The 12,064-nt window shown below is 57.1% G+C and overlaps 1 protein-coding gene across 4 annotated transcripts in view; it reads left to right on the top strand.

The window, feature by feature from the left end:
* The first annotated feature begins 641 nt into the window (after positions 1-641).
* The window catches only part of RHOF (ras homolog family member F, filopodia associated), a 22,113-nt gene continuing 10,690 nt past the window's right edge, over positions 642-12,064 (top strand). Inside the window, exons 1-5 of one of the 4 annotated variants that reach the window (XM_079149645.1) lie at positions 642-1,210; positions 2,034-2,119; positions 3,972-4,972; positions 6,631-10,074; positions 10,332-10,419. In XM_079149645.1, coding sequence (XP_079005771.1) covers positions 9,931-10,074; positions 10,332-10,419 — 232 coding nt within the window. In that variant the 5' untranslated portion in view covers positions 642-1,210; positions 2,034-2,119; positions 3,972-4,972; positions 6,631-9,930. Of the gene's footprint in view, positions 2,120-3,949; positions 4,973-5,121; positions 10,075-10,331; positions 10,420-12,064 lie in introns of those variants that run through there. The other 3 variants (XM_079149646.1, XM_079149644.1, XM_079149647.1) reach the window with 3 other exon arrangements.

Here is a 12,064-nt window from a genome sequence, read left to right as displayed (position 1 = left end):
CCCTCCCGGGGGGAAGGCCTTTTAATTTATTTATTCTGCTGGGACTGAGGTGGGGGGCTTGGCTGGCGGGGGAGGGGGTCTCCCCTGGCTCTACCTCCCGCGACTGGGGCTACCCTCCGAGCCGCGGCCGCCACGGCGTGCGCCTCGGGCCTCCCAAACTGTTTCCAAACTGCCAAGACTGGAGGTGGGCGCGTGGGGACTCGGGGAGAGGAGCCGAGTTTGGGGGGAGGCGATTGTGTGTTTAGACGCTGGGAGCCGTGGGGAAGGCAGACGTCGACCTAAGGCGAGTTGCAATCGAGGTATCTCCGCTCCGGCTTCCTCTTCGGCCCGGCGACCCCCTCCCCCCGGAGCTGAGCTGGGGAAGGGAAACCAGGATTTTAACCACATTAGCATTCACGTTCCTGGGAGGATGCAGCCCTCGCCTGGACCTGAGTGATAGAAGCTATTTTCTGTTTTTATTTTTGGAGGGGAGCGCCCTGTAATTGTCCTGAACACATGCTTCTCCCCCCGCCCCACCACTGGCTCCAGCCACCAACGAAAGAGAGTCCCCCTTTTTTGCATTTATCTTTTCCTTCCCCTTTCTTTATTAAAGGTCCGGGAGTGGCGGTGACCAATCAGAGCGCGGCTTCCATTTTGTGAGTTCAACTCGGAGGCTCCCGGGCTTCGCGAGGACGCGTTTGCAGCCCCCTCTGCCTCTCCTCTCGGGCGGCTGAGGCGAACGAGCCGTCTCGTTGGGGCTTCGTGGTCGTGTATTTCATATTGGGGCTCTTTTCGGGGTTTGTAATTTGGCCGTGGGTAGGTAATTGGCTGGAGCAGGGCGGCAGGGCGCGGCAGCCAATCAGCGCGTGGCTTCTATAGGGCTTGAGTTATTAGACGCTGATCTCAAAACATCCTTCATCAGACACCAAGGAGAGGCCAACAGATGAGGGGAGCCATTTTTCTGCAATGGAATTAAATGGCCAAGTGGGTTTTTCCTTTGTTGCAAATGGGGAATGTTTTTCCTTTGACTCCACCATCCAGTTCAGGACGCCTGAATGTGTTTAACATTTGTCAACAGGCTAAAGGACTCACTATTGGAAGAATGAAGAAGACCTTTTAAAAAGATCTGGATTTTTCCTTATGACTTGGAATCCATCTTTGTCTTGTATAACTAGGTCATAGCACACCATTAATGTCAGCAGTTAACAGTTTTGAATTCCAAAAAACCTAAGTAAATGACATATTTAATTTTTTTCCTCTTTTTTTCTTGGGTGGGTGGGGGAGCTTGGAGCTGTCTTAATCTGTATTCTCTTTGAACAATAAATTTTTAAATATAGTTTCCTCTATTAAACACTTAAACCTGGCCATCTTATTAACTCCTTCTCTCTTTTTAACAAGGTAATGTTTTAAATGTATAGTTTTAGGACTAGCGAAATGGCAGCTACCAAAAAAAATTGTGAGCAGTTGTTACTCTTTTAAATTTTTAAAAACCTTTTACATTGTAAGTACCCAATCCATTCTGTCCTTACGCAGTGCAGTTTTCATGTTAATGTTGGCTGAGATGTCCTTTAATTTTGCGAACCTTCATCTGCATGTATGTCTTTGTCTCTCTTGTCTAATAGAAGCCAGTTAAAATGCTTTTAGACGATTTTGCTTTTATAAAGCTAAGGTTTTTGGCTTCAAGCTTTTGGAAATGTTTACAGCAATAAATGCTCGTCAGCTTTCTTCCCAGTAACTTGTACACTTTCTTTGAAAATCGATCTATTTGAAGAAAAACAGCTCTTGTTTTTCTCGTCTTGGTGGTGGTGGTGGGGGGGGCGTTAGCGAGAGAAAGGAAGACCTTCTCTTTGTGTAGAAAGACTAAAGCCGTCACAGGAAACTAGATTAAAACTGGAAAACAAGTCCTAGCTGGCTCGAGCCAAACACCAACGTTAACTCGGTGGTATTTTCTATGGTGGTTGGGATGGCTGTTGCGCCTTTTGCCTTTTGTTTGATTTGACTGTGTGTTTTCGCCTTTTGTCTCTTAATGACGATCACACCATTGCTATATCCAGAGCAGTAAACAGTCCTCAGCGAAGCCGACTTTTTGCCAGACGTGGAAGGAAGCAGAAAGTGCCATGAGAGTATACCTTACAAAAAGGTAACAACAACAACAAAAAAGACAATACCATAAACCCAAATTTTCCCAACTAAACAGTCAAAAAAATATTTTTTATAATAATGTCTCCAAAACCACCGCCCAGCTTCATCTTCTAGACTCCATGGCATCTGGCTGAGCGGGTAAGTAAAAAAAAAAAAAAAGAAAAGAAAAAAAAAGTGCCTTTTGCCCCTTCGAGGAAATGCTTTAGTGAGCAGGCCAAGGGCTGCAAATGTTTGGGAGCCGAGGGGAGAAGGTTTCTGGAGCTTTGTGTTTGGCAGCCAGAGCGGAGAGCGGGGACGAGGAGGGTTCTTAAGACCCCTTTGCCTCTTCGGCCCCAGAGGCCAGAAGAGGGTCTCCCCAGCGACGCTCCGGCATCCTTGGAGCCGCCTGCGCTCGCCCCCCTAGCTCTCCCAGGTTTGAGCCCTGGTGGGGAGAAGACATCGAAGTGCTTTGGAGACAGGGTCTCAAAAATCGGGGGAAGCTCCCCGCCCGCTCGAGGGCCTCCTTCCCTCTTGATTGGGGGGCTTTGCACCCCGAAGCCGGCTTTTCGGGGCTCCAGGGCGCGCCTGCGCTTCCAAGGCGAGAAAGGACAAAAGGCCGGCGTCCATGTTGGCACCATGACGCAGCATCTCTCCCGCCTGCAGCCCGGCGCTGCCTGTCCTCCCGGCCGCGCTCGCTCCTCCCTCCCAAACACGAGTTTTATTTTCAGGTTTCGAGCAGAGCCGCGGGCTGGGCCGGGCTGCGGCTGGGGCTGCGGGCGGGCCCGGCCGGCAGGGCTGCGCTGGCTAATGGCGGCCGCTCTCCTCTTCCGTCCTCCCCCTGCTTCCCTGCTTGTCAGGCGCCCGGAGCCGGCGGCGGGCTCGCGGCCGCCCCGGGCCCGAGAGCCGGCAGTGCACGGCGCCGAGGGCGCGGGCCCGGGGCGCCGGGCCCTTTTCGGGGGCCGTGGGCCTCGGGGGCGTCGCGCGCGGCGACTCCCGCGCTCGCCTCCTCCGGGCGCGGCGGCCAGGCGGGCGCCATTTCGCGCGCCGCCTGCGGCTCGGGCGGTGGCGGCCGCCGAGCGCCAGGCTGGAGGAGGGGAGGAGAGGTCTGGCGAGCCGCCGCCCGCGTTCCAGGCCGCCGGGGGCGGGGACCCGGCTCTCCGCAGCGGCCCGGGACTTGGAGGCCCACGCGGGCACGAGGAGGCCTAGCTACCTGGCCGGCTGCCGCGGCTCTTCCTCCCTCGCGCGCGGGAGCCAGTGGCAAAGGGCCACGGAGCCGGCCCGGGCGCGGAAGCCTCCCCGTGGCCCAGCCCTGACCCCCGGCCACCCCCTGCCGCCCACCCGAGCTCGGCGTCCGGGCCCTGCCTCGCAGTCATCCTTTGATAGCCGAGCCAGAGGGGCGGGTCTCCCCTTTCGTCCCCACTTGGGGCATCAGGCCCTTGCAGTGGCCGCGGACGCCCCATTTGGCCGTCCTGGGCACACCCCTCCGACCCAGCTCTCCAGGCTGGAAGTGGGGGTTGGGGCCTGGGAAAGCCGAGTGGGCCTCCCCGGGATCCCCCCAGCGCCTGGGCTCTAGAGTAAAGCCTCAGATCTCGGCCTTCCTGGGGGAGGGGATGCGGACGGGGCGGGCCTTTGGAAATGCAGATGAGTCTCCTCCTGGCGCTCGTAGCCCGAGCTGAACCTTAGTGACTCAGCCACCCCCACCCCCCATCCATTCCAGGGTGAGGGCCGCCCTGGCAGCTGGGAAGGGGGGGGTAGCATTTGTGAGGTTCCCTTTCCTTCCAGAAGACCCTGTTGGTTCGCATTTGGCCAGTCAATTAATTCTCTGACACATGCTGGGGCTGCCTAACAGGCCCTGGGAATTCTTCCCTTAGGTTCTTGGCCGGAGAAGGGGTCATGTCTTGGTACCCCCCAGGGAGAACAATCCTTCTGGACAACAGGAGCAGGCCTAGTGTGACTGACAGTCCTCCCACTAAGGTAGGTGAGAGCCCTTTCCCAGGCTGTGAGGGCGATTTGGGGGGCTTTGGCATGAGGCCCAGGGAGGGTGAGTTGGGATCCCCAAACCCGCTGGGCTGGTTCTGCAGCCCCTCCCCCACACAGATGCCGGGCTGTGTGTGTGAAATGGGCGGCCTGCTGGGTCCATCCAGCCCCGCCTGTCAGCTTCTGTTGTCAGGCATTTGGGGCGTGCAGCTCTGCCGAATTTAGCAGCTAACTAGAGGCTGCCCTTGCAACTATTTCCCAGTTGTGTTTTTTGTGGTGGGGGGAGGGTCCTGGCTGCTGCCTGGAAGCCCAGCAGTGCTGCAGCCCCCTCTTCCGCTCCCAGTATGGGGTGACAGTATGTGCCACCTCTGCTGTCTGGGTGCTAGGGAGGCGAAGAACTGACAGACGTGAGACGTGAGCCAGCTTTCCCAGTGGTTTCCTTGACTTCCCGCCCTTTCCAGAGTATCCTCCTGGCTTCCCAAAGGAGCAGGCATATGTAACCTGGTTTCTAGAATTGGACAGTATGAAACTTCACCGACCATTTACCAGCTGTGACCTGCAGGGTCTCCGATCCCCATTTTCCCCACCACCAGACTGGATCAGGGATTCTCAAACTTGAGCAGGCACCAAAATCCTGAAAGAGACTTAAAACCAACTGTCCCTGGTCTTTGGATTTCTGGTTCAGGTGGAGCATGAGAATTTGCACTTCTAACGAGTTCCCTGCTGATGCCATGTATTGAGACCCTCTGTGCTAGGCAACACCTGGGGCGTTGAGGTGCCACGTGCACAGTTGTTGAGTGGGTGCAGCTGACCTCGGTTGCCTGTCCTCCTCACCATCCAGGAAGCTGTCTGGCTGGAGGTGGTGTGCTCCTTGAGCCCTGGCCCCTGCTCCCAGGTGAGCTCTAGTTTGTGACTCTGACAAGCCGATTGGGTCCAGGTGCCTCCTCTCTTGGCCCCCTGGCTCCGGGAGCAGCCCTGGCCTCACCCCAGTGAAGGGCTAAACTGGCTTGGAGCCTACAGGGTTTGTTGGAGGCGTCTTGGGGCAGCTGTGGGTCGGAATCTGAATGGTGCTGGTGACCTTGGGCGAGCGTCTCCCCTGGGAAATGACAGTAATGATGCGTGCTGAAAAGGGCGGCGGGAGGATTAAGTGCGATTAAGGGGGCCGTCCTCCCCAGCCAGCTTCACACTACTCTGCCTCCATTGTGATCTGGGTTGTTGCTGGGAGTGGCTGCAGGGTGGGGGCTGGGCCATCTCCAGCGCTCCTCCCCTGCCAGCCCACCTCACGGAGCACGTGGGGAAGCCTCCAGGCAGAGTGGAAAATGCCTTCCTTAGGAAGGCAGCTTGCTGGTCTCTGGTGTAGAGCCGGGCTGCTGATAGCAGCCTGTGATAGGAATGATTTGGGGTAACCCACCAATGGCCCAAGAAAAGTGACTGGCCTCCGGGTGGGAGGCCACTACTGGCTCAGCCTCGGTGGGGTTCCAGGTGTCTTGACTCCCAGCCAGTGCTTGAGCCCATGGCACCCCGTCGCCCCAGCTGTCTGAGTTATTTTGGGCTCCCTCTGGTGCCAGCTGTCTGCTGGCATTACTGCCCAAGAGCTGTCTGGTTGGAAGTAGCCAGCATGGTGCTGTTTGCTCCTCCTGGCAAGGGTCAGCTGGGTCTCCAGTCCCAGATGAGCTGGCCTTGGTCCCTCTCCTTTGCTGGGTGTGGGGCTCCACCTCACCCCCCCCACAGCCCGAATGAAGGGAGAGAGTGAAAGTGTTTTGTGAAGTTGATGTGGTTCATGCTGATGCCCATGCCTGAGTCAGTTAACCTCAGTGAGCACCCTCAGTCCACCTGGTCATTCATCCCTTTGGACAGAACCCTTATCGCTGGGGTCTTTACCTCTGCCTGATTCAGATGCCTAAATGATTTGTATCTTCCCCTCCCAGCTGGTCTACAGCCAGTCCTTCCACCCCTGCCCTTGGACCCTTAGGAAGCAATTAGGTGCTAAATTATGGTCTGGATGTGATTCTTGGAAGGTAGAAATGTCCCAGAGCAACGTGGAAGGATTGTGCCTCTCCCTGCTTTCGACTTTCCTGTACCTCCCTCCCTCTTTCTCCTTTCTTTGTCCCCACCTCCCTTCTTCAGGGACTTGGAGGGGCGGGGCAATCTGTCGTCCTCTGTTCTGGCCGGGAGAGGGGTGCTCCGCCCACCGGTCACCCAGCGAGCTAGGGGCGGGTCTGCTCCTGGCATGCGGAGAGAAAGCCACGCCAGCGGAAGGATTGCTGGGGCTGGGAGGTGGCTGGACTAACCTTACTACTGAGAGGCCAGTGTTCCGCCTCTTCCGGCCCTGCACCAGGAGCCCGGGTGCTGAATATGACCTTTCAGACCCTCGGTGTGGAGACCGAAGGCATCCAGCTGCCTGGGCTGGGGAGAGGGACATCCCATCTTATCGGATCTCTGGGCCCCAATGCTTTCTCCAGCCTTTTTGACCACCTTTAAGTTCCTGCCTACGTGAACTGGAAGGGGAAGTTGAAGGATATAACCTGAGTTCTTTCTAAATTTTTTTTAAAGAGAGGGATCTCACTTTGTTGTCCAGACTGGCCTCAAACTCCTGGCTAAGTGATCCTCTGCCTCAGCCTCCCAAGTAGCAGGGACCACAGGTACATACCACCCTGGCTTCTGAGGGGAGCATTTTATACTCCAGAAGTAACCTCCCCTGCTCCCCAATGCTTATAGGCTGCTGAGGTCTAGAGGGAGTCCTCTGGCCACGTGAATAGACAGCCTGGGTATTCCCAGGTACCCTGGCATAGCCACCTGCCTTCTCTGGACCCTCAGGGAGTAGCTTAAAGCTCCTGTCTCTGGGGGAGGGGGGTGCTGGGGTCTTTATCTTCCACTGAGATCAGTGCTGTCAACCTTGGGGGTTAAATAATTGATGGTGCCTCAGAATACCCAGGGGAGGGGGTGCCCCATCCTACCCTGGACTGGCTGGATCTTGCCCTGAAGGACCACAGTGGATCAATGCCCCCCCATACCCCTACTCAGTTTCCCTGTTGGCTTCACTATGGCAGAGGTCTCCTTGTGACCACAGAGGCCACCTGGTATCTCCCTGGGGCTTCTGTGTCCCCCAGCTCTTGCAGCAAGAACCAGCTTGAAGACTTGCTTTCCTTTCTAAAACTCTCCAGGAATTCCTGGTGAATAGGAGATTGACACGGGTCTGGGTCCTCAGAACATCTTGCAGGTGAGGCAGCAAGCCTCTTGGGTGAGTGTGCCCAGCTTCACAGCTGGCCTAGCCTGGCCAGCCTCCCCTTAGGAAGCTCTGAGCAGCTGGCTGGGCTCCTGGGTATTTTTAGCTACATATCCAGCCCCACCATTACCATGAGTCCCGGGTCCAAATCAAACACGCTCCAGACTGGATGGGGCTGGGGCTCTGCCAGCCTTTTGACCAGGCAGGGGTGGGTGGGTAGGCAGTCTGGGGCCCATGGCAGCTGTTCTCCCTGGGCCCAGGCAGAGAACACTGGCGTTTGCTCCTTTCCTCCCTTGAGTTGTGTGCAGGCTTGCTCTGTCACAGAGCTCGTAGCCACATTTCTAGGATGAAGAGTGGAGACCATGGATACTGAGGTCTGAGGATTTGGGGGATGTCAGGAGCCCTCCCATGGTGTGTGGTAAACCAGGTTTCATGAGCCTAAGGGAATTCTCAGATCCCTTGCCGGCAGGCGGTGTCCCTCTCTTCCTGGCCCCATCTTTCCGTGAACTTCAGGGTCCTGGGTGCAGCACCAGGCTCGAGATAGCCAGAGGGGCGAAGCCTGGGGTCCCTGCAAAGGTAAGTGGTTCCTCTTCCCCTGCGCAACCTTAGGGTGCCAACTGAGAGATGGCCCCAGCTCCAGCCTCACCAGCACGCCATGGCTCCTTCCTGGTCGCCCTGGGATAGCTCTGGCCTACTTGTGGTTGGACTCCTCCCTTGCTTAGGAGCCTCCTTCCAATACCCACCTTGAGCCTGGCAGTCAGGCCCTCCAGGTTGAACCCTGTTACCTGGACACCCATGTCCTGGCGGTCTTGCTTCCCAGCCACTGCAGAACTGGAAACTTTCCTAGTTATAGTACATTTGCCCAGTCAGGGTATCTGGTGTACCATCCAACACTGTCCAGCTTAGTTCAGATGCTGGCCACCTCAGCCAGCCCTGGGCCCTTGGTTGTGCTCTCTAAATTGTTCACACCTCCCAAACCCCATCGACTGCTTCCCCCAAGACTGAGCTCTTGGGGAGGCAGGAACCCAATTGCCTCTCAATAAACATGTTGCAAAAAAGGAATGGATGAGTTGCTGTAAATTTGTCTAGGGAGTCCTTGACCCAGAAGATGCTTCTCTGCCCTGTGTCAGGAAGGGTTTGCCACCTAACACCCTGGGTGGGTGCTGGCCCGCCCTCCCTGGCTCTGGCTGTTGTCTTGGTTTCCACAGGCAGTTGCTGCTGCCCTCTGGTGGTCAGAACTTGCATAGCACCTGCTGGAACCAAACTAGCACTTATGGAGCACCTAGGTTGGCAAGTTACCATTTACCTCCACGGAGTGAGATTTACTTGACTTTCCTTGAGAACTTGAAAATTAAAGAGTCTTCTAGGTGTGGCGAGGGGCAAGAACATCCTGAGTTCTGCCAGCTTATCCTTGAAGAAACCATGTCATTTGCCACACACACCCCAGTGATGCTGCTCAGAGTTTTATTAGACATGAGCTTTACCTACCCCAGCAGGGAGGACCACACTCATTCGACCATGCCCCAGTACTACTAAGGATAGCTTCCACGGGTCCCTTTGCCACCTCTGACCAGGCCTCGCTTGAGTTGGGGAGGTCAGCCCACGGTGACACGGAAGGGATGGCCACAAGTGATCTCAGCCAGCTATCCTGATAGTACCTGCGTGTAAGCTCTTGACCAACGGTGGTTTTGATCAGGGGATGGGAGGGGTCCTGGGGTGATGAATGTGAGGCTGCTTGGCCAGAACATTTCATTACCTTTCTTGGTGGGACCTCATCCAAGTAGGTCTCCCTTGGCTTGCCCCTTCCTGAACCACGATGTCTTGCTTTAGCTCCTGCAGGAAGGAGGCCATTGTCCACGAGTTTGGGTACTAACCCTCGAAAGCCATTCACCTGCGGCCTGCTCCAAAACCTCGCCCAAAAGAGGGCGCCACACCTCCCCATAAGACCTAGGGATGTGGGGGGGAGTTGGATCACTACAGTTCCCCACTGCTAGCCTGCAAACGCACCAAGGTCCTTTGAGGGTCAGAGCCATCCTAGGTGAGCAGACATGATCCCTGTGCCAGTAGCCTACTGGGCACCACCGTAGCTACATCCTATGGGGAAACAGGCCAGAGGCCAATTGGAGCCATGCTACCTAGCCGGAGCTGGGGCAAAGCTCAGGACTTACCCCAGAGCTTGAAACTGGGGCTCCCAGAACCGGTGCTAGGGATGCAACGCTCCAATAAATAAGTTCCTGTCCGAGGGGGGCGGCGAGATGGCCAATCAGAGGGTCCTCGCCAGAAAGGCGGAGCCTGCCAATCAGGGGTGCGGATTGTGGAGCGGCGGAAAGGATCCGGCCTTGCCCGCGGGGACTACGCTGTGATGCGCTGGGGTGGGAGTGGGAACTGCGAGCGGGCGAGCACCCCGTTTCTGCTACCTCAGTTTCCCTGGGATTTGGAAGTGACCCAGGGCCAGGACCACGACAGAAAGGAAACGAGCAGAAGGTGGGCTCGGGAGGCTGCCTGGCAGAGGTGGCGCCGGCTCGGGGGCGGGGCCTCCTTGGCTCCGCCCTGCAGCCCCACCCCCGCAGCGGCAGCTCAGCCTGACTTGCCGGGCGCTCAGCCTCTAGTGCTGCTGGCTCCGGGCTATGGACACCCCCGGGGCTGGGGCTCCGGCCGCCACCGCGGCTCCGCGCCCGGGCAAGAAGGAGCTGAAGATCGTAATCGTAGGTGACGGCGGCTGCGGTAAGACGTCGCTGCTCATGGTGTACAGCCAGGGCTCCTTTCCCGAGGTGAGGACCGCCGGTGGTGGGAGGGGCTTGGGACCACTGGGAGTGAGGGACGTCCTCAGACTGCGCCCCAAGCCTCGACCCAGGGGCCCCCGAAGTCCCGAGCTTCTAGAGGGGGCTATCACCCATGGGAATTCCAGAGTCCAGCGGGTTGTGGGGCACTGAGCTGCAGGGGGTGAGGTTGCTGGGCAGTGGGGGTTCAGCCAGACCCTGGGCCCCCGCCGCACCCCTTAAAGACCACCCCGCTTTTTCTCCTACAGCAGTACGCCCCGTCGGTGTTTGAGAAGTACACGGCCAGCGTGACGGTGGGCAACAAGGAGGTGACCCTGAACCTCTACGACACGGCCGGTAAGTGCCCCAGCCAGCTCGGGTTGCTCTCCAGGGGTTTCCCCGCTGGGGCATCCCGGTCTGGCAGCCTCTGCCCAGCCCTGCTGCTCCATCAGACCGGAGGCAGCACAGGGCTGCTGGCCGTGAGGCTCGGGCTGCGAGCCCTCCCACCTGTAAACGGAGGTGATAGAATGAGGTGAACTCCCAGGCCACCCTCCCATGGCTGTGCTGAGAGCCCCCTCCCGCCTGCCTGGCTTGTTTCTCTCCCGTGGTTCTAGAAAACGTGGGCAGTGCTCTGCCTTCCATCGTTCCAGGATTTCATGAGTTTCTTGCTGTGGTCTCTTGAAGATTCCGTGGGCCACAGATTTGAGTCCCCAGGGATTCTCCCAGCTGTATTTCTGAGTCCTGTGATTCTGGGATACTCAGTTCCCCACCAGAGCTGGGTTCCAGCAAGCTGTGGCTGGCAAATCTGTGTCTGTGTCCCTGGTTTTGGGGATTCCGTGGACTGGATTTCCTGGTGCTGGAAATCTGTAGCTACAGTTGACTTTGTGCTTTCCTGATTTTTCTCAGGGGGGAAAAACCAGACAGCTTAAGAAAAGGAACTGAGGAAGAAACAGAGTTCTAGAAAACATAGGCCCCAAATAAGGCTCTGTCTGCCACCTGCAGCTTCTCAGAGGGGTGTATGATTTTCTGGCGTTGAGTTGGGGGGATGGGAGAAACACAGAGGAAAGACCCTGCTTGTTTCTGGGCGTCATCAACATTGGGGAGCAAAGGTTGGGATCCCCAGGTGGAGCCTCACCCAGCTCTGTGACTCAGTCCTCAGTGACCTGGGTGGAACTGTGTCACCAAGTGTCCCTTCCCCTGCCTACCCAGCTTTGTGCGTGTGAGGTGAAGTCTCTGACTGACTTTGGATGAGGCCAAAATCTAGACATCCCCCTTGGAGAGGGGTGCCCCTGGCCCGGACCTCTCCCCTATTCCTGCCTGGAGCCGGCTTTACTTGTAGGAGTGTCCCACCCCTACAGCAGCCTCTGAGGATCCAGGCTTTTGGATGCGGGCCTTGCTGGGCTGCCAGAGTAGAAGCGTGCCTCCAGGTCCAGGTGAACCAGGAAAGCCAGAGGAGCTCCCGCGGCAGGGTCCAGGGGGCAGCACATCTATCTGCCTGGGGCACGTTTCCATTTTCACGTTTGTCGTCTGGGATCCAGGGATGGGCAGGGCCATTAACCCCACTCTGTGGGTGAAGTGCTGGGGGAAGGGGGGAAGCCCTTGCTAGCAACCTGAGGCTCGGGGAGAGGAGAGGGGAGTTTGCGCTCTCTTCCCTCTACCAGGCCTTTCCTGTCAGATCCCAGAGTTCCCTGTGCAGGGCAGCCTCCCGCATCAGACCAGGAACAGAGACCGCTTCTAGTTTCTGGCCTTATCCAGAGAAAGATGCTCAAAGAATACCTCAGAGTAGATTGTCACATGAAGGTTCCAGAAAGTTGCTTCTTGTTGGTAGAGTTTGTGACCAGAGACCTTTCTGGAGGGATGGAGGGAGTGCCTGTTAGCTGTCATTAGAAGCTTGTGGCCACTGTGCAGTGATGGTCCTGTCCACAGCTTCCTGCCACCTGTTTCGGAGTTAGACCAGAGCTCACTTGCTGTGTTTTATTAGGGACGTCCAGGCCTCAGTTTC

This window comes from Sciurus vulgaris, assembly GCF_902686455.1.
Source record: "Sciurus vulgaris genome assembly, chromosome: 8".
In the NCBI taxonomy this organism is placed as follows: domain Eukaryota; kingdom Metazoa; phylum Chordata; class Mammalia; order Rodentia; family Sciuridae; genus Sciurus; species Sciurus vulgaris.
The sequence above is the reverse complement of the archived record's forward strand: the minus strand, read 5'-3'. Positions and strand labels throughout refer to the sequence as shown.